Genomic DNA, 22252 nt, shown 5'->3' with positions numbered 1-22252 from the left:
ATGGCCGGGGGGCGCCTCCCGGGGCTGCTCTTCCTCTTGCGTGAGTATCGCAGCGGTGAATCGCGACACGGAGCCCTGTCGCGACTAGGCAGCCGCTGGCGCTGAGACAAGACCCGGCGCTGCTATATAGCAGCGGTACTGCTTTACCGCCACCGACTGGCCCATCTCCGCTGCCTGCTCTATCGCGACGGGGACTCCGTGTCGCGACTCCAGCGGGCTCGGGGAGGGTGTTAAGGGGTCCAGCAGTGTTTCGGGGCAAACGGCCCGCCGCTGAGCTCCTCTCTCTCTGCCCGCAGACGCCGCGGCTCGCCTGGCTGCCGAGCAAGAAGTTGAGAATCTCTCCGGGCTCTCCCCTAACCCCGAAAAGGACATTTTCGTGGTGCGGGAAAACCGGACGACTTGTCTCATGGCGGAATTCGCCGCCAAGTTCATTGTTCCCTACGATGTGTGGGCCAGCAACTACGTGGACGTGAGTGGGGTCGGAGCCGAGGGGGGCCGGGGCTCGGGGTCGCAGCGCTGCAGCCGCCGCACGTTGTCACGGCAGGAGCGGGAGGGGGGATCCGCCGGTAGTTTTGGAAAGTCCTTTACTCCCTCCGAGGATATTCACTGAGGCTGGGGGGGGGGGGGGGATACCGGGGCCGCCCCCCTGAGCCCCGCTCCCCGTCTCCAGCTGATCACGGAACAAGCCGATATCCCGCTGTCGCGGGGCGCCGAGATGAAGGGCAAGTGTGGCACGAACGAGTCGGAGCTGGAGATCTCCTGGCTGGAGCAAGCGTACACCCTCAAACTCTACTTCCTGAAGGTACGGGGCTCCCTCATTCCGCACGCCGGGGGGCTGGGGGTGCAGGGCGGTATTGCCGGGGTCCTCACCGGCCCTGTCTCGGCAGGAGGGGCACAACACGTCCCGGGGGCCGGAGGCTTTCTGGAGGCTCAGCCGGATCCAGTTCACCTACGATACCAACGAGCGCACCTACTTCAAGGACGCCGTCAGCCGTAAGCGCCCCGGAGGGACGGGGTTGAGAGCAGATCCCGGGGGCTGGCAAGAGATGCTTAAATGCAGTTAAAGAGGGGGAAAAGAAGCCTCAAACCCGCCTGACAAAGCCGAGACCCGGTTTTAAACCGCGGGTTAATTTCTTTTTGTCACCCCTTTTTATTCTTGCTTCTTGTTTTTAATGCCCGCCGTTGCCCTGGGAGGCAGAGCCCGGTCTCTGCCTGTTTGCTGCCCCAGGCCCTCCCAGAGGGACGCAGGGCCCTGGGGATGGGCAGCGGGGCAGGAGTGTCCAGGGAAAATTCACCATCTTTCCTGCAGGAGATGTTTTTTAAGGTTACTCATCTCCTGATGAGAATAGGTGGGAAAGCAGTGGTTTTCCAAGGCAGCGATAAGTATCCATACCCCTACACGCCTCCATACGCAACAGCCTCCTCTTTTTCTCCGTGGGTTTCCTTTCTTTTGGCTTTCATTTAGGTTTTATTTCATTTCTGCTCAGAAATGAGTAGCCTTGTATCGAAAATTGAAATTTTCAAGTCGTTCTTCCTCAAGATTTTCCAACTCCAGTGTAAGGTGCGTTAAGAGTTTGTGGCATTAGACACTCCGGATGCAGAGTTATTTTTCCCACTGGTGTTTCTGATGTTTGTGTCCCCAAAACACGGTGGTGGCCATGCCTCATCAGCCTCTGCAAATGCAAAACCCTGATTGTCTTTCTGTGCTGCTGGAGGGGAACAAAGGGCTGTGGAAGAGTGGGAGGCGGAAGGCATCCCTCATTCCCTTACCAAGCCGCATTCGGCCCTCGTTTACGAAACAGGCTTGATGTGATAAGGAAAATATATTCTCACAATTTATACTTGGGTGAAATGGCGATGTTGTATTGCAGGAAAGGCATGATGGCCTGTTTTGCTTTGCAGTGAGGTCCCCAAATTGCATTCAGAGCCCAAGTACAGCCGCAGGAACTGCTGTTTCCCAAATGTAGGGAGTGTAAGCGTACTCCAAGCCTGAAACCTGCATATGCATCAATAGAATCCATTCCTTTGACTTCAAGGACTTCAAGTCCCTTGAAAGGAGCACATCTGGCAGCAGCAGGACTGCACACCACAGCCATCCATTCCTGCTTGCGGGCAGGCAACCCCAGTGCAGGATCTGCTTTGGTTATGGGGGGTTGTCATACAGAAAGCACTGCTTTAGGAGCAGAAAAAGCTGCTTTAGGAGCAGTGGAGCGTGCGGCCGCCGCATTGCACCCCTCTGTGTGCCCTTGCGTTTGAGTCGCTGGCTGTGTTAATGAAGTGACCCCGGTCCCCCAGAGACAGGACCTGACCACTGCTCTTTCTGCCCCTTGGCCAGCCGGGAAGCACACGGCCAGCTCACACCGGCTCTCTGCCCTGGTCACCCCGGCTGGGAAGTCCTATGAGTGCCAGGCACAGCAGACCATCTCCCTCATCTCCAGTGACCACCAGAAGTCTGTGCAGCTCTTGCTGTCGGAAGTGCGCCTCCAGCCCTTCGATATCACCGCGGACTTTGTCTTCAGTGAAGGTAAGGTGCAGGGTGAAGGTGTGTCCTGCATCCCTCAGATGCTGCCATGGCCTTTGGAGGTGTCGCAATGGACTGAAGGAATTTGGGTCCCACCTTTATCAGAGCATCTTCTCCTCCTTCCAGTGGGTTTGTCAGTGCTCTCTGCAGTCTCTCCAACCCATTCCCTGCTTTTGTAGTCCCCTAAAAGCCTTTACAGGCTGCTATTTGGTCAGAACACAGGCTGTTGCATGTACATTGGCTTCTGTAAGGATTCATCTAGCTATGTCACCAGCAAGCCCTGGGACTACCTGATCCTTGGGGAGCCCTGCAAGGCTTTGGTGGCTCCTCTGCAGCAAGTAGCAGCTTTTGTACAGCTCAGGGAGGGGGGTTGTAAGGCCACTGCACGTGAAAGCAAGCTTGGGTCTGCGGTGGCAGGAAATAACTTAGGATGCATGTTGCTGGCTTCAGTTTGATTTAATGCATGTAGCAAGGGCGAAGGGAGCCTGAAAGGGACTTCGGTGCAGTGCCAAAGGCATGGGATGTTGTTCCTCTTCTTGGGGTTCTTTAATGTTAATTGTGGATAAAAGAAAATGCGAGTTAACAAGTGCTGTTTGCGTCAAAGGGTAGTACTGAAGTCAGTAGTAACACTGCCATGGGGCAGAATTCCTGCAGATTCTGCTTTCCTTTATCCCAAAGAACCCGTGGTGCTCCTCTTCCATCAGGTTGAATGAGGGAGTGCAAACATGCTCACCTGAATTAGAGCTTTGAGACTAGTCCGCTTTTCATAGTGCCATCTTAGCAAATCAGTTAACTCCTTTATTGAATCAAGATGCATATAAAATGTGTCATAGCTAAATCTTTGAATATCAGGCTGGAAAATGGTGGTGTTATTTTCAAGCTTAGCATTAAGAACACGGGGCTTTATTATTTTACATGTGGGAAATCTTTTTAGAGCACAATAAAACCTCAGCACTGACTACAGAGCTGAGCACTTGTGCTCACGACTCGTATTCCTCTCCCTAACTGATGTAGTAAATACATGCTATTATGTACACTGGCTCTGCCAGAGCTCTGCATGGCTGAATTACTCATTGCAAGGACAGTGTAGTAGAGAGTAGGTTTTATCCTTGGGCACAAATAGGTTTGGGTTTGCTTCATATTGAAGTAGTGCCACATTTTGCAAAGGGAGAAAAAGGTGGAATTGAATAGTTGTCTGTATTTGTTCATTGGCACATCCTCATCCTCTCCCTCCTCCTGTTGATCCAGGCTCCTGCACTCACGGTTTGGTTGGAATATGAGAAAAGCATATATAAAACACACAAGTCTGGACTCGGTTTTAGCTGCTGTGTCTCTGTGATGCCAAACTTGTCAAGGCTGAGGGCTCACCCGCCATTCATGCCATGCTCCTTCATATCAAGCAGTAATTCCTTTATTTTCCTTCTTTTATTGTAGGTTTGAGGGGGTTTTGTCTGTGTTGGTTTTTTTCCTCCAGGACACAAAGAGATCCTGGTGGGTTTAGCAATTCCGATGTGTGGGGAATTCCTCCTCCTGAGGAAAGCTGGGTTTCTCTCTTTGTCAAGCTCTCTATTTTTGTTACTGCTCATTATCCAGTTCTTTTTGTGGAATTCCCCTGGAAGTTAAACAGCAAAGAGCACCTGGAGAGGATGGTTTGAGATGCACGAGAGGCCCTTTATCAATGAAGCCCCAAGAGGGGCTCTGCCGCTGCTCCCCACCAGTCCTGCAGACCCGCGTGTCCTTGGCACATGCATGGCAAAACATGATCCTTTGTGGGGTCTGGGAAATGCTGCCAATCTGAAATTACAGTAATTAGCAGTCTCCTTTTTGGTTCATTAATTCCCCATTAGGTAAAATTCCTATCAATTATGAACAAGCCACAGAACACTTCAAAATAGTCTAGAATACAGAAAGGGACCTGCTTGAGCAGAAGAATCGCTGTAAAGCAGGAAGGACAGGTCCTTTTGCCACCAAGAAATAGGGGGAAGGGGTTTATCATTAGTCCTGGCACTGTCCTATCTGGGATAGATTGAAAACCTTGTAGGGAGTGATTGGATTACTTTGATTTTTGTGAATGCTTAAACTTGTGTGGTAGATTAATCCACTTTCTGAAGGCACTGCTTCCAACCCGCACCAGTATATGCATATATATAAAATATATATGTATATATTTACCTTTTTCCATACAGAAGCAACAGAATGTTGGGATTTTTTTTCATTCAGAGCTTAGGAAATTGTATTTTTTAATAGGGAAAATGTGCATACATTTTTCCTATTAAAAGATCCGTAAAAAAAGAGGTGGATCAAGAGGATGCGAGGAGAACATTTAAAAAGAACCCCACAGAAACGATGAGCTTACCAAAATAACACAAAATACAAAGGGATGCAAAGACAAGAATTAGGAATCAGGATCCTGGGATCATGTCCCTCTGAGCCATCCCAAACAGGGGCCACATTTTCTCAAGGGTCCTTGGCACCAAGTAGCTCCTGTCTGCAAGGCGGGCAGCCACGTTTTCAAAAGCACCCATTCGATTTCTCATTTATTTAGGTTTTTTGAGCTAAATCACCTATAAACACCTCTCTCAAAACCTCAGAAATCCACCCTGTGATGCCAGACACAACTGAGCTCTGTTTTCCCATCCCTTCCAGCAGCCCCTTGCACCGCTCCTCAGGCTCAGGCTCGCGGTCCTGCCTGCGGGAAGGCGCTGATTTTCTTGCTGTGCTGTTGTTTGTTCCGCAGAGGGATGCTGAAACAGGAAAATGGGCCTGCGAGGTGGTTTTGTAGCCTAGTACTGAACTGGATGAGCACTCACCATAGAAACCGTGGTGGTACGTGAGCCTGGGTGCTGCGGGTGCTGGAGGAAGCGCAGCACAAAAGAACAATGGGGAACATACCTAAATGTCTCCTTTGTATATGCCCGAGGTCTTTGTTTGATAGGGCAGGGATTGGGTCTGTGGGGTGACCCTACCAGGTTTGGGATGCAGCAAAACTCCCGGCATCACCTGAACTTCTCACATAGTTTAGAATTGCCAGGGACCTTTTTACTTTCCTGGATGGAGGGTAAATCCAGTGACTGGGAAATGCCGAGATCCCTGGGACCTGAAGCAAAATACTGAGGGAGATTCGATGGAAAGGGCTGTTTTCCTGCTGAAGGCATTGATTTAAAACGCAGAGCCATTCCCAATGTGTCATTTGTCATGCATCAACCAGCCCGTCTGCCCGCACCGTGCTTGATGGGCTTGAATCTGTGTCTGCTGGGGGCTTTATGCAAACCCTTCTCCCCTCCTACACCCCCTTGGCATCTGCCTTTGCTGCCTCCCCACAGTGTAGTGGACATCAGTGCCTACGCAATGCTTTGAACTTTTGGGGTGAAAAATGCTATTTTAACAGGTGTTTTAAATGCGAAAGTATTTTTATTTGCTGTAAAATGATGTATTTTAATGTTAAAATTCAAAATTCATCCTCCTAACAGTCAGCATGTGGAGAGCCTTAGTTCTACTGCAGATGTTTGTGCTTAGCACTTGCCTGTGCCTCCATTCCCATTCTATGCTCACCAGAAGAGCCCTGACTTTGGCGTTCTGCTCCAAAAGGAGGACATGGATGTGTCTGGTGGGGAGAAGGTGTTGGTAAGGCAGGAGGTGGCTGCTTTATGAGGTTACAGAGCACTTTCTGCCCTGGGAGGTGCTGCTGGGTCCAGCTGGGGAGAGCAGCCCTGTTTGTGGGTGTGCTGCGGCTGGAGACCATGAGCTTTGCCTTTGCCTTCTCCCTGTTGGCTTCTGCTTTTAATCCTCTTTATAAAGTGTCAGGATAAAGAGCTGTCTGCCTCGGCTGCTTGCAGGAATTGACACCTTTTTGAGTTGTGACTCAGGCACTTAAATACAGCCGTGGCTTTCTGTGGGCACCAGAGCTTTCGCCGTGTCCTTTGGTGCATGCCATGCTCTGCAGCTACTTTGCTTTGGCAGTAACTGGGGATTCCGGTGTTGCAAGCGGGTGCTTTAGAGTTAGGTCAGTCCTCTGCAGTGCAGCACTGGGGCTTTTAGCTTCCCCGCCTTCACTGGCAGCAGGCCCCTGTGTTCACCCCATTCTCCTGCAGTGCAGCAGCATCGCTCTTGTGCAAGGAGAGGCACAGGGTAAACCTGTCGTGTGTGAGCACAGGGGGATGCCCGCAGCAGGGTTACAGCCGCCTTGTTTCAGTTTTCTGTAGAGTTTAAGGTGAACTGCTTTAAAAGCAGAAATCAGTGCCCACAGGAGGAGACTGCAGCGACTGGTCTGGAACTCTGCTGATGGGCACGTCAGCACGCCTCAGTCCATTGGGCTGCCTGCAGCCGCATGGTGAATGCACATGAGCTCCTCTGGCACGGATCCTTCCCATAGGAAGGGTGCTGCTTTGTACCAGGATGTGGGGTTGGGGGTTCAGAGCACCCCAGCCGTGTGGCACTGCTCCTTGCGTGGCTTTTCCCGCAGTCATGTCCGGGAATGCCAACCTGCTGCTGTGCCTCTGCCTTGGCACCGTGAGTCTGGTCAGGCCTCAGCATCCTGAGCTGGGAAGAATCTGATAAAGCTCTGAAAAACCAAATTTGGGAGCTAAATAATAACCAGGATTTCTTTTTTTCCCTTTCCCCTTAATACAAACAAAGAAAACCCCTGCATTGCAGCATTGCTGAATCGCCTGTAACACAGTCCTGGTGATTAATCACTCCTCTGGTGAAACAGTGAGCAACTGGAGCCGAAAAGGACATATCTCTTGTTAGACTACATTTCACTTTGGCTCTGTTTGTTTCGCGTCATTTACAGCTTGAAGCATTTCCCGATGGCATCGCTGGGAGCCTGGTGCTTGGGAGAAGGCGATGGAGCTCCCAGAGGTGTCGGCACCAGTGAAGATGGGTCCCTGCTGTCACCTCCTGCCCGGGCTAAGGGGGGCTCTGGGTTTTTCTTGCTCTTTGCCACATGCCATTAGGTTTGCAGAGCATTTGCCACTCATGGTTATCACACATCTCTGCATCTCACAATTGGCTGCCTGGGGATCCCATCCGGATGGTCTTTAGTGATGGAGGAATTAGGGGTGCCCTTTGTGTCTCATCTCACATGCAGCCTTTCTTTTCCCCCACTGTTGCTTTGGAAAGTAATCGCTGGTTTTATTATTGTCAGTGCAGTTCTGTGAAGGTGATGATCCAGGCCCAGAGCATTGTCCCTCTGAACCCATAACTGTTTCAACCTCTTTCTTTTTCCCAAAGTTGTTAATTTTCTTCCTTTTGGCCTGGCAGCCCCATCTCAGCAGCATCGGCTCTGCCTGCCCATCAGCACAGATCAGCATCGGTCCCTGGGGAAAGCAGTAAATCACTATCCTGTTATTCAGGCTCTGCAGTAGACGCTGGAAGTGGAAGGGAGCTGAACCAGGATTACCAGCATAGTGTGTTTCCTAACCTGGGTGGCCTCTGCAAGCTAAATAGAAAAGGGTTTTCCCATTGTAGCTGGTTATTGCTGTGCTCTAGTGGTTTATTAGACTATTTATTAGAAAAACACAGGGGAGGCTCATGTTGCTCCTGCACATCCTCTGCCATATCTGACAAACAGCCATGAGGTGCCGGGATGCTGTTTAACCACGCACATATGGGCTCTGCCAGTGCTGGTAAACTCCCTGTAGAGAGCTCATGGGGAGGTGGGAAGACGCTGTTGGATCTTGGTCAACTTGCAGATAAAGGGGGAGAATCTCTAGACCATGAGCAGAGTAAGTGTGATGCAGGATTAAAGACCTAGTGATGTATATTGTGATACAACACTTCTAGACACCATAACTTGATAATGAAAGCAAATCTTCAGCCACAGTCAGGAAATTTGTACTCTCACTGTCCCATTCCCAACAAGGCCATTGCTGTCCTGGTGTGCCAGAGAGGCCTGAGAAGGAGCTTACGGGTGTGGAAGTGTGTTTTCCCCTCGCATTGGCTGGCTTGATGGATGTTACCTCTCGCTCCATACCCCACGCTGTGACTGTGATTTCCCTTTCCTCCAGAGCAATTGATCTTCTCCCTGGGACTCCGATGGCAGTCGCTGTCTCTCCGTGCTGCTGGGGCTGGTTTCGCTGCACAGGGACCCCTGGTGTGGAGCCGTGACTCCAGAGAAGTCGGTTCATTACCGCAGCAGGAGTCCAGATGTGCAAATGTCTCATTCATTTCTGTCTTTGCCTCTTCCTTTTTCCTCTCTCTGCAGAACACAAGTGCCCGGTGGACCAGAGGGAGCAGTTAGAAGAAACCCTGCCTCTGATTCTGGGCCTGATCCTGGGGTTGGTGATCGTGATAACCCTCTGCGTTTACCACATCCACCACAAGCTGACAGCCAACCAAGTGCAAATCCCTCGGGACAGATCTCAGTACAAACACATGGGATAGGGGACAGGATCGAGCAGCCCAAGTATTTATCAGGTAGAAAAAGCAAAAGCACTTTTTTCTATGGGTGAGGAAAGGCTATGGGGGGGCAAGAGACGGTATTCACAACACCTGATGGGGGGTATTCCCTGGAGAGACAAAAGGATTTAATAGAGTCAGTGCAGAGACACTGCTGTCTCTGTAAGGAAACTCAGAGCATCTGGTATTAAGAGTCTGTGTCAGTAGGTGGTATGAATACCTTCTTAAGCAGCTGGGCTGATCATCTGGAAACAGAAACGCTTCACATGTCCAAGTCCAACACTGGGGGCAAAGCTATTGCTTCTTTCTTTTCCTTTATTTATTTCCCCCCTCTCAAGAGGCTCTTCCCTCCCCACCGCTGCTCTTGGCAGTGTTCAGCCTTCTGTTCACGTCTGTGCATGGAGCAGGGCTGGGGGACAGAGCCATTGCACAGACTTCATTAAGGTCCTCTAATGAAAGGCCTCAAACCACACTCCTGAAGATTGCACTCATGTTAAGGAGAGCATGAAGGCAACATGGGTGTGCTTTGAAGACAATAAAGGCCTGACCCTCAGGCTGGTATCAAGTGCAGTAACTCCAGCTGAGGAGCTTGACACTGAGTGAAGAAAGTTTGGTTTTGCTTCTTGAGCCACTTCTGAACTAACCTTGAAAATAGTAATCAAGTATTGAAACACAAGTTATCAAGTGCCGTGCTGCTGCGAGTCAACCGGGAACTGCTTCTGGCTGGGCATCCTGCACGTATTGTGATTGTGGTTGAGATGTTACATTGCTACCTGCAACTGGGGTTTTCACAGCGAAACAAACAAGATTAAACCAGAGATGTTACAGTTACTATGCAGATTATTCAGGTATAATCTAATGTAACGGGAACAGAAATAAACGGGAACCCTTGAAATCTATCCTTAAATGTAGATGATTTTTAAAATTAATTAAAACAGGTACATATGTGATACTTGATTTGCCTTCTTATTTTGAACTGACATCATGCTTGTTACTGACTCCATGGTATCTAATGGAATCGGTGCAAAAATACATCATCTGAATGGATGTTGGATGCAGGGTTGATTCTAGCGGTGGTTTTGGTGCAGATGGTTTGGTGTAGAGGTGCTTCAGGAGTCTGTGATTTGTTGGTCATTTCCAGTGTTCTCCTCATCTCTTGGCTGTTCCTTTCTCATGTGTTCTGCGGGCAATGGTGTGTCTCACACTGGTCCCATCCAGTTCCTGCTGAACCCTTGGCTCCACTGTTACTGCAGCAGGAGTTAGTCCACACCTGGTGTTAGTTTAAGGTGTGGAAAATACCTTCTTGTTCTTGAACTGATTTGATCCAGACGGGGACTCACACAGACGCATCCTCCTTCAGCTTGAAACAGGGTAATGAGCAAAGAAAAACAGCAATTTCAATGTTGAGAGACGCAAGAGGAGAATTTAACTGCTTTTTAATGCTGCAGCCTCCTTCAGAATTTATGGGGGTTTTGGTGAAGGTGGATGCAACAGGAGCCTTCCTTTAGTCCTGTCTCATTCCTGGACTCATTTCTATGTTATGCTCAGCTTTTTGTCTTCTCATTTGGATGTAAGAAGCAAAATTATTGTGCTCCTGATGGTTATGGCTTTGCCCTTTTAAAACCCCAGTCAGCTTGGCTGAGCGAGTGCCACTGCCCACAGTGAGCTGGTTGTTATTTAAAAGGCAGAAAGAAGAAAAGGTTCTTTTAGAGACAACCAGAAGAAGCCATCGGCAGCAGAAGGGTGGGTAAAAGGATTAAAGGTTCATCCTTAATAGAGAAGGGGTCATAGTTATCATCTTGTCCTGCCTTGCTCTTGCCTGCCCTCCAGCCAGGAAGGCTCTCCCAGCCAGCATCCATCAGCCTGGAACATCTGCTCCTGTATTTGACATCACCCCCCCAAAATGACATCAAAAAGGAAGCAAACGGCTGATGTGCAGATGCCGCATTGTCCATGGTCATTTGTGCTCTGCAGAGCACGTGTTGGCAAGGCAGCTGCAGGAGCAACCTATGGGCCTGGGGTGATGGAGCCAGGTCGGCAGTGGTGGGGCAGGACACCCTGGTGGGATACGGATGGAAACTGCACCAAATCAGAGATATCTCAGTTTGCTCCCCCCCCGGCTGGGTTCTTCCCAGTGAGCTTCAAGTCCTTGGTGTCAGCAGGAGCAATTCCTGCTGGTTTGGTTGGGTATAATTAATCTCTAATCAAGAGACATAAAAGAGCTGGGACATGGTCAGGGAAAAACAGGGGAAGAGAAGGACTTTGTGGCTGGAAACAAGGAAGATGTTCCTGGTTTCCCACTATGCCATCTGTTTCTGTAGGAGAGCCCATTAGGGCTTATTTTCCCTCCCCCTTTCCACATTCATCAGCACCTATCCCGCTTAATTTACTTTTACTTTCCCCTTACAAAACTTGGGTCAGTCATGTGTCCACTTGGATATTGAGCCTTCAAATGGGCGATGTGACAGAAGAGATTCTGCCCTTGGACTTCCCTTTAGCAGAAGCTTTACCGAGCTAAGGCAATGCACTGAGTTTTGATGTCCCCAGTTTTTAACCCAATGAAGGGATGATGGTACCAGTAGTAGACTTGTCTCTGCCGCTTTCCATGACCCCAGGGTGCATCCAGCCTTGCACTGGGGCCAGTGCAGAGGCAATGTAAACACCAACTATTCCAAACTATACAACCTTCCTTTTAGCCTCCTGCTTTACCTTGTGTGATGGCTCCTCACACAACGTTCGGTGCCAATCCCATTTGCACTGCAGCTTCTGACATCCCACAGAAATCGTGCTTGCTTTGCAGGGTGGGTTTGGATGCAGGATCATCAATAATCAGTGAGGGGTTGACAGATACTTCTCAAAACCAGAGTGGGAGGTGGGAAACCCATTGCCCTGCACCCATGCAGCACTTGGATGGGCTACTTGTGAATGAACTGTTATTTTCCATTGGAAGCTACAGTTCAGGGTTTGCATGGGGCTGTTTGAAGGCAGCAGAACCTGAGGCTTGGCTTAGCTGCCTTAGTGTTGGTCTTAGCAGGTGGATGGAGCTGCTGGCTGGATGTTATCTCCAGGCTGGGTTTTGGAGCAGTCAGGAGTCTGTTGTTCAAGTAAAGCTGCTGGTGGGTTTTAGCCCCTTGTAGGTCATGTTGTGGCTTCCCTGTTTGCAGACAGAGAGCAAGAGGTGTCTTGGTAATGGGGAGATGCTCTCAATCATCTGCACGTATTTGAGATGGAAAAATGCTGATTTATGGGTCACTTTGCAGGTTAATTTCAGTTCAACCTGCAGTGACCCTGTCAGGGCAGCCACAGCAGAGCCAGCCAAGGAAAACCCAATCTTCACTGGTCATAGGAAGCTGTCCTTGACTGGTCCCATTGCTCGAGCACTGGTCAGTGCACTGAAGCAGCGGCGCTGGCCCTCTGACAAGAGGACAGCCCTCAACAGCTCTTGTAGCTCTGCACCCATTCACCTTCAGACCTTTGGGTGTTGTTCACACCTCTGAGGTCGCGCTCAGCATCACCTTCAGGGACCAAATGTGTGTGAGCTGCTGGGAGCAGAGTTGTGTGAATACAGTGGTAAATCGATTGGTTTTCTGGATTAAGATAGGAAGTAATTTCTTGTTGGACTGAAAGGCTTTTCCTTTCATTGTTTTGTGGAAGAAAGGAAATAGCAACAGTGATTTCAGCTCAGTGACAGTTTGCATTGAACCCCAGACTGGTGTGTCTTGTCTAAAGAAGTTATTCAAGATGTTGAAAGAAAGCCCTTTGAATCATCTAATACTTCCCATGCTTTTGCTAACCATTATTTACTGAATTTGAGCTGAGTTTTCCATCAATTTAAGCTTTCCAACCCTATGGGAGAGGTGAAGAAAGCCCTCCTTTGACTTCTCTCCCATCAAACTCCAGCTGCAGCTTAAGGATGGCAGCACTTCCATTTAATGTCCATTTTCAGTTTGTACTTACCTTCTATTCATCGATGACGCACTATGAGCAAGCTGCAGGCTTGAGCACTTTGCTTTATAGGTGTTTATGAGCACATCAGTAGAAGGCGGATAAATACAAGAAACTTATCACCCTACTGAGTCCTATCAGGGCCTGTAATAATTAAGCACTTACTAAAGCAGCTGTTAATGACTTACACAGTCCTTATGGTTAGAACTTCAATTATAAATTATTGATGTATTGCCCAGGGGGGAGTTGCATCGCCAGTGCCTCGGCCTCTGCTGCCAGGATGTGGGTATTGTTCTAATGGACATGGATATTGTTCTAACAGGTGACCTCAGGAAAAGGCACCATTCCTTAGTGACAGGCAGGAATAAATACATTGGAGTGACTGGACACACATTTAGCGTGGCCTCTGCCCTTGCAGCAGGTGATGTCTCCTGGATGAATGGGTCCTCCCAACTCTGCTATCTAAAACCCTACAACTGCAGGGTGTATTTTCTTGCTGAGACACCCACCCAGGGTGAGGTTTGCAGCCCCCAAGGTGGCAGTGATGGAGGAAACACCTTCTGCAGTGTGAACATCACAGGGACCAGGATAAGGACTCCAGAGCCATGGACAAGACCTGGGAAGATGCTACAGAGGTTACCCAAGGAGGAAGTTTGCAGAGAGGGTGCAGACCACAGCTCAGGTAATGGTGCAGGCCAAGGGAACAGGCTGTGGTTGTTCCAGGCTTTATTTGAAGGGCTGTGGGTGAAACAGCTGAAGTGGAACATTTCTGGGGTTTTTTGAGTGGTAACTAATGCATTTTGAAACATTTACTGATGTCAGCAGCCAAAATTAACATAGAACCTCATTATAAGATTTGAAGATGAGTAAAAAACAGAGTAGATTCATTACCTGCCCGATGCTATGGGGGAGCCTGGGAGGAATGGGCTCAGTTGACACCAGGGCTGAATGGTGAGACAATAATAAAGAGGATTATTTAGGGAAGGTGGGAAGGTTTCAGCAGGTTTGGTCTTTGTGGAGTGCACAGTACGTGCAGAGCTGTATAGGTGCATTAGTCACAGCTCGAAGTTGTCTCTACTGTATGACTGACCACAATGGGATTTTTCTAACATAAGGGTGTGCGTATGTCTGTGTGTGTGGTTGGGGACTCTTGAAGGGCTCTATCATATAATCATAGAATAGTTAGGGTTGGAAAGGACCTTACGATCATCCAGTTCCAACCCCCAAATCATGTTATCTTGGGTTGAAACTGATGCTTCTCTATTACTCTTTAGCTACATCATTTGCTGACACCCCACCAGTGGTTTCTGCCATGGGGAAGTCTCTTCCTGTGCAGGGAGAAGAGGGGAGGGTGGTGGTGACAAACAGGGTGGGAGCTCCGGGCCTGACCAGGACCGGCCTCTTCAGGGCTGGGGAGGTCACAGGAAGGCACAAGGTGTCCCCCATGCCAAGGTTTGCAAAGGCTGATGGTGCGGATTTAAAGGGTGATGTCTCTCCGTTATTTGCCTCCCTCACTGCTATGTTGTGGTGATGTACTTGGGGTGTTTGCACACAAGCTGCCTGGTTTTGTCACACCCCATCGCTCTGCAAACCCTGAGCCTCTGCACTTGCCGCCGTATGGCAAATTTAAGATGTTTCCCCTCCCTCCCCCCCATCACACTGGGGCTCTTTTGTCCCTCCCAAGCTGCTGATCCCTGTTTGTTCAATTGGATGTGCTTGGGACAACTGTGATGTTTTTTTCCTAGTATTATTCATTTTGGATGGAGGCACAGTCAGGGTCTCAAGTGTCTTGTTCTTACCTGTGTCCATAGTTCAGACAGGCTGAGAAAGTTGGGGCTGTTCAGCCTGGAGAAGAGAAGGCTGCGTGGAGACCTCATAGCAGCCTTCCAGTATCTGAAGGGGGCCTACAAGGATGCTGGGGAGGGACTCTTCATTAGGGACTGTAGTGACAGGACAAGGGGTAACGGGTTCAAACTGAAATGGGAAGTTCAGGTTAGATAGAAGGAGGAAGTTCTTTACTGTAAGGGTGATGAGGCGCTGGAATGGGTTGCCCAGGGAAGTGGTAAATGCCCCATCTCTGGCAGGCCAGGTTGGACAGAGCCTTGGGTGATTTGGTCTAGGGTGAGGTGTCCCTGCCCATGGCAGGGGGTTTGAACTGGATGATCTTAAGGTCCTTCCAACCCAAACCATTCTATAATTCTACATGCAGTGTGTGTGCCATCAGTTACTGACACTGAGATGTTCTTTCTTCATTCAAGGTGTCATTCCTGCCTTCTTAATTGGGAAAATTTTACCTGGACAGCATCATTTCACTCTCAAACATCTTCAGCTAACACACACAAACAAGAAGCACAAACCAGCCCATATTCTTGCACCATACAGCCCCTGACTCCTGACCATCAGCTTCCCACGGCTGGCAGATGGGCACAGGTTCTGTTTTGGATCCAGTGGCTTTCCCAACCCCAAGCCCTCACAGTTCTGGAGCTCAGCCCCTGTGACCAACACTAAGGCTGGATTGTCCCAGCAACTCCCCACCCCGGAGTGAGGATGAGCACCAAGGGAGCAGGAGTGAGCCTTTCAACACAGGCACAACCACTGCCACTTCAACATCACTGAGGCAGCTCTATAAATCACTACCTAGATACTTAGACATGTGTGTGTGTGTATCCCACATACAGACACAAACCCTCTTGGTTTCTTCTTACTTACTTTGTCCAGTACTGTGTGAGTGAGTCAAATCAAGCAGCCAGCAGCAAGGCACGGGAGGGCAAAAACCACACTGCAATGGAAAGCTTTATTCATTAATTTATTGAACTTGCGTGTGCATTTGTCTCACCAGTCACTGGTGTTCACAAAAACCCCTTTGAGATCGACAAACTCCCAGTAAACTCCATGGACACCGCTTAAAGTACCTCCTGGTAAGAAAGTTGCAGAAAATTCTTCACTTGCACAGCCTAAAATGTGCTGAATATTGAAGAACCCCCCCCCCCCAACCCCGTTTTAGTCAAAGATGGTTAAAAAAGCTGACCTCAGTGGCTCTGGCTGAGCACGTCACTGCCCTGCCTGGTGCAGCCTCTTTTCCTGAGTTGTCAAGACTACGAAACAGAAGCACCCGGAGCGTGGTGGGTGCCTGACGGGTGCTGCTTTGTGGTGGGTGCTGCTCTGTGGTGGGTGCTGCTTTGTGGTAGGTGCCGGGCGCGGGGCAGCAGGAGCCAAACGCGGTTTCTTTAGTGTCTTCTTCCAATGTGCAAACAGGGTTAAGAAGAGGAAGCAGCGAGGAGTAAGACATAGATGTAAGAACATGGGTTCCGTTTCCAGCTCAGATTCATCCCCTCTCCTCTTTTTAGTCTTAATCATTTCCCTCCCCTCAAATACTCTTTACCTTTTTAAGGGCAGGACTAAAGGAGCTTCTTCACTATTGGCAACTCTTTTGTCTTTAAGAACCAGCTCCTGCCGGGTTCAGCTGTTTGTTTGGTTATAATTTACTGCAATAAATAACAATTAATTTATTCCCTATGAAATTCCAGAATAAGAAAGAAACTAGCTTGTGTTCCCACAAAACTGGCTTCGTGGTTCTTAATGATACCGCAAAATGAGGTCAGTAAGGAGGAAAAAAACCCAAAACCCTTGCAAAACATGGCTTTTGTATTATACAGAATTAAAAAGAACGAATTGTTAATAAATAAAACTCATTTCTCATTGAAATAATTATGAAGCACTTCTAAAAATGTTAAAGGCAAAGCTATTCAGGCCTAACAGTCAACATGCAAAGTCATCCAACAAAGAACACAAACTGTACCGCAGTAGTCAACTGTTGCATCAACATTCAAAAAGGTCTAGACAGCAGCACGACTTCTTCTATATGGCAAACGTCACACATCACAAGGGGCTGTTGGGGCTCTGGACGATGGAGGGAGGGCTCTTGCCATCCCTCCCCACTTCCAGAGCAGGACAGAAGCAATGGAGATGATGTGATAACAAAACTGGCCTTGCGGTGGGGTATAATGAAGGGACCACCGTGGCGCCAGGACATCGCCCTGGAGCAAAGGTCCATCGGCTCCGTGGGCTCCCACCATGGAAAACAGGGAGGGAGACCTCAACGATGGCTGATGTACAGCAGCAGCACTGGCAGAGCCCAAAGCCACCCAACCAGTGCTCCCACGAGCATCAGTGAGCACCGGCTCCTCGACAGTGGGATGAGCGCTCACCTCATCCCAATGGAGACTCTGCAAAACCTTCCAACTACCTAAAGGTGGGGTTTGGGATTTCTTTGTTCCTGTTTTCAAAAGGGTTATAAAAGTAGGAAACTTCTCAAATCCTTGCTAAGTTACACTTATTACTTCAACTAACACAAGGGTACGTGACAAAGTACTGCAAGTTATCAAAACGCTCTGTACAGAAAGTTACAAATTCATTGCAAAATACATTGCGCTGCCATGACCGAGAGAAAAAGTGCTTTTTGTTTGTGTCAGAAAAGTGTTCTTCCCAAACAGAAGTGCCGTAGCCTGCAATGACACCCAGGTGTTCTGCTCTGGTTGGGCTATCCCCCACCAGTCACCCTCCCAACCTTGTTTGGTGCCTTCTGCCTTCATGGATGGCCGAGAAGACAACAGCACTGGGGAGCGACGCGCGGCGGAGCGTGGCCACCCCAGCCCCTTGCAGCCCCAGGGAGCAGCTCCTGGGGTTTTACACCATGGTGGTTCTGTGGGGCAGGTTTTCCTCCACAAGGTTTCGCTGGTCCCTGCCCGCAGTTCCTGCCGGCTGCAACTCCTGCGCGGCCGATATCCAGACACCGAGCTCCTCCCGGAAAGTCGCCGCTTCAGCGATGCCGGTGCTGCCTCATGAGGGGCACGATGCAAGAAGGGGGCCCAGCCAGTTTGAGGAAGGGGTGTCTCAACAGTTCCTGTGCTGTGGCTCTTTGCGAGGGCTCCCGCACCAGCATCGAGTCCAAGAAGCCCCGGAGGACCGAGGAGACCTGCAACATCGCACTGGAGTTAGGGTGGGCAAAGACACCCGTGTCCAGCCTAAGCTGGGTCTTGTGGGAAGGCAAGGGACACCCTGAAATTTCCTATGGCAACAGATGGACTGAGCTGAAGGGCCGTGAGTCTTCTATGAGCTGTTAATGTGGTATTTGGGCATCAGTGGGGTGCAGAACAGCACACACTGCACAGCTTTGCGTGAGGAAAGCATTAACACTCACTGAAGGGCTCAGGTCTGACTTTGGCAGCACATCCAAAATGGGAGGTACCCACAGGCTCTGGCACCGGGCATGGATGTACCAACCCATCTGCAGCAGGGCTGATGTCCTGACTTTCAGGCAGGGTGGGAAGCGCTGGGAGCACGAGGCTCTGCCCAGCTCCCTTCACTGTCCCTCACTGCCAAAGCAAATCCAGGGCTGGGCATAGAAGGCCATGGTTTGTTGATGGCTTTTGCCTCGCATCCTCCCCATGAGTCCTATGTAGGACCCACTGCTCACGGTGGTACCTTGTAATGGGCATGCACTGTGTAGTTTTACTAAACCTCGTCACCTATGGGAAGTCTGACCTTGTGCATGTCCTTCACCCGTGGAGGTAAGTTATCCCGGATCCGGCGCATGGCCTGCAGCGGCGGCTCGTTGAAGTAGGGGGGTTCACCATCTATCATCTCTATCACCATGATGCCCAGGGACCAGATATCCACCTGCAACACACCATCCGTCCCTAAACACCACTGGTAGTGCAGAGAGGGGGATACAGGCTCCACACTTTAGGGTCATGCCACCCTCTGAGCTGGCTCGTACTGTCCTACCTGCTGTGTCCAGTCTAAGCCAGCAGCCTGGTGAGCCACCACCATGAATCTTGCCCTTTTTAAACCAGCTGACACCAGGTTCTCTCTTCTGAGCAGTGAATGAGTTGAAGAAATAAGTTAGAAACCTGAATACGGAGCTGATTCAGGTGATGCCCACTGGAAGCACTGCTAAGGTATACTTGTTTGAGAGGCTGGCTGCAACCTCCTGCTCTGCATCCCAGCTGCACTGCTTTGCACCCACTGAGTAGGTACCCCAGGGTGGCTCTGCAGTGCTGCAGAAAGGTGCAGCCACTGGGTGAGCAGAGAATGGTTCAGCTGCTGTGAAATCAGTGACCCTGTGTCCCCTGCATCCTGAAGAAAAAAGGATTTGAGATCCTTAGAGAAGCACAAGTACTTCATACGCCCAGGCCTGGTTCCAGGCAGCACAGGTAACTCCGTATAAAATCCCTTTGGAAAGGGATTCAGCTTCAACTTAAAAACCCCCACACCTTTTCCTTGTTTTCCTCCAGAATCCCAATCCTCTGATGACTGTAATTCCTCCCATTTGCCAGCCCAAACAGCACCAAGGCCAGTTCATGCAGTTTTGCTCTTTTGTCAACACTACCCTTCACCTTAAATACTCCTTTTATTGTTTGCCTTTCCTTTCTGGTGGGGAGCGCTATCACAGCCGTAAATTCAGCCACTTCCTAATCCCTTCAGTGCTATTAATGGGCTAATAATAGTTGTTATTACCCCTGAAATGTCTCCTACACCACCACATGCCCTGGGTAAGCAGCAGTGCAGTGTCTCCTGTCTCAGGCCTTGGCTCACTTCCCCCTCTACGTGTGTATGTGTGTATGTATGTGTGTATATGTGCGTGTGTGTAGGTATGTGTGTATATGTATGTGTATATATGTGTGTCTATGAATGCGTATATATGTATATGTGTATATATGTATGTGTGTATATGTGTGTGTATATATGTATGTGTGTATATATGTATGTGTGTGTATGTATGTGTGTGTATATATGTATGTGTGTGTATGTATGTGTGTGTATATATGTATGTGTGTGTGTATATAGGTATGTGTGTATATGGTACGCGTATATATGTATGTGTGTACATATGTATGTGTGTATATGTATGTGTATATATGTATGTGTATATATGTATAGGTGTATATATGTACGTGTGTGTATATATGTATGTGTGTATATATACGCGTATATATGTATGTGTGTATATATGTATGTGTGTATATGTATGTGTGCCTGTGTGTAAGTCTATGTCTGTATGTGTCTGGCAGGTTTGCTCTCTGCAGCTGCTACTACAGGCACTACCAAGCAGATGACTCCCCTCACCACGCAGAGGAGGCAAACGCAGCCGTGCCTCTGGCTGGGAGCCGTGAGTCACTGTCACGGCTGAGCACAGGACTGGGGATTGCTCTTCCCAGGCTGGCAGTGCACGAGTGCTGTGACTCAGAGCTTCTAACGGATGGGGTACAGCATTGCAGTGCTGCTGGCTCCCTCCTCGCTGCTCTCACCTGCAGGGCTCCAATACTCTTGCCTTTGTCAGACCATTTGGCAGGGCTTAAAATAGCTCCTACAGATCGGCTTTTCCTTCCCTCTGTCTCTCAACTAATAAGAGCAATGACTGCAAGGAATGAGCCAGTGTAATGCTGCAATAGAGGGTGGCGATCCAACCCACCCAGCTGGCTCCTGTCTTTGGGATCCTACAGGAAGCCTGTGCCTTTGCTAGCACCCCTCTGGAGGAAGGGGCTCTGAAGCTGCAGCTGGGTGAAAGCAGAGAAGATCTCTGTCTGCAGATCTGTGATGTGATCTGTGTGGTACAGGCATGTGATTTGCCTGCTGGTTTGGCACATGCAGGTGTAGACACCTGTAACTGCTTCAGCTTAATACTAAAGATCATCAAAGGGTCTTTGATGATGTGAAAATGATGCCAGTTTCCTTTAATACAGCACCCCAAGCTGAGATCTGTAGTCATTATGTTGCTTAGTGCACCAAATGGAGTTGTTACTGAACAACCTGGCCTTGGAGAAATACTTTAAAGCAAGGCTGATGCAGCACTCTGGGCAAACATAACTGCACTGTTGAGCACAGCTGTGTAAATGCACCTGAACTGCTCTGGCAGGCTCAGTGGGGTTGGCCAAGGCACCATAAGGAGGGAAAACAACCGCTCTGGGTCCGTGCTGTGCTCACCTCAGTGCCATAGGGTAGGCGGGATATCACCTCCGGTGCCATCCAGTACGGTGTCCCGACCAGTGACTTCCTCCTGGGGACCTCCTTTGACACTTGGGCACAGAACCCAAAGTCAGACAATTTTATCTGGAAAGTAAAGAAAGGGAAAAAGCCCCTTTTGAATAACAAGGCAAATCCTTTGAGAGACATCTCCAGCTGCAGCTGGGGGGACAGGGATGGAGCTGCCATGTTTCCCTGGGCCAGGACAGCAGAGTGGCTCTGGAAGTGTGGCTGGAGATGGCAACAGAGCCCAGGAACATGCAGCTCATTCAAATGAAGGCCAGGGAAAGATGTAAGAGACAGCAGTTTGTTGCTAAGATCGCCTGTCATAGCTCATTTCCTCTCCACCAGCAGAAGATGTGGAGGTAATAAATGGCTTATAATGTCTAAAAACCAGAAGGAAAGCAAAAAATCCTGAAGTCACAGTTTCATAATGTATCTAGTATTGCATTTATATGTATATAATTTGTGTAGTCTAGGTATGTGTACTATATGCAATAACATACGTATTTCAGCAATACACACCACTCCTATTATTTGCATCAAGTGCATGATCCATGGCTAGGCCAGAAACCACTCTGAACAAGTGGTGTTCACTCCATTTTCCTTTACCACAGACAGCAGGATCCACCACTTGCAGAAAGCAATGCCCTTGCCAATGTGTTTTCAGGACCAGGACCTCTCACTGCACTAACACTAGAGAAACTGTCTTCTGTATGGAGCAAGGGAGCTAATTTGGGGAGGGAGGGCAGGGAAGTACAAGACTCTTCCAAAATGTCTGTAGGAGATAAAGGCACCTGCTCCCTTTGCTTGGGAATGTGGGAATTAAAGGCGGTTCTGTCCTTGACTAGCTGTGGCAGTGACCTGAAATAGCAATAACGGGATACAGGAGCACTCCAGAGAGCAGCTCCTGGTGCATCATGTGCCTGCTGAAACTTCTATGCCAGCTTGGTTTTGCCTTACAACAAAAAGCATGGAAAATGCTCACCTCCCCCTCCCTGTCGCTGCACAACACCAAGGTGAAACCTCCTCCAGTCCCAGCCCAAACAAGCTGAGTGCCAGTGGCATCACCCCCTTCCAGAAACAGCTGGTTCCTGAAGTATTGTGGGTTTTCACCCCAAGTATTTATTTGGAGGCCTAGAAGCTTTCGTAAGGGTTTTTGTGGCCATGACCCTAACCCCCAGCATCCTCAGCTATCCAACAGTGACCATAAGCCATGTGTCTGATCATGCAATTGATGCCTGGGGATATGCTGTGAGCCCAAACAGCCCCAGGACAAGTGGGAAGTTGCATAAATCCCTGTGTTGTGTGGACCAGCATTTCATTATCAGCAGTGATTTGTTTTCTTTTAGATTCAGTGCA

The 22252-nt window shown here is 49.3% G+C and overlaps 2 protein-coding genes across 2 annotated transcripts in view; one reads left to right on the top strand and one right to left on the bottom strand.

Moving 5' to 3' along the window:
- On the top strand, positions 1-8905 carry LAMP5 (lysosomal associated membrane protein family member 5; the record flags this gene model as incomplete). Its single annotated transcript, XM_080616702.1, has 6 exons — positions 1-40; positions 297-469; positions 671-802; positions 888-993; positions 2336-2524; positions 8727-8905. The coding sequence occupies 6 exons, from the start codon at positions 1-3 to the stop codon at positions 8903-8905; spliced, it is 819 nt and encodes a 272-aa protein (XP_080472828.1).
- An 8779-nt stretch (positions 8906-17684) lies between these two features.
- Positions 17685-22252, bottom strand: part of PAK5 (p21 (RAC1) activated kinase 5) — a gene marked incomplete at its 3' end in the record, with an annotated part of 52027 nt that continues 47459 nt past the window's right edge. The window contains exons 7-9 of the mRNA XM_080616674.1: positions 20852-20977; positions 18410-18544; positions 17685-17840 (exon numbers count right to left, since the gene is read on the bottom strand). Of these exons, the coding sequence (XP_080472800.1) occupies positions 17685-17840; positions 18410-18544; positions 20852-20977 (417 nt within the window). The remainder of the gene's footprint in view (positions 17841-18409; positions 18545-20851; positions 20978-22252) is intronic.

This window comes from Psittacula echo (assembly GCF_963264785.1).
Source record: "Psittacula echo genome assembly, chromosome: 4".
NCBI classification, from domain to species: Eukaryota; Metazoa; Chordata; class Aves; order Psittaciformes; family Psittacidae; genus Psittacula; species Psittacula echo.
The sequence above is the reverse complement of the archived record's forward strand: the minus strand, read 5'-3'. Positions and strand labels throughout refer to the sequence as shown.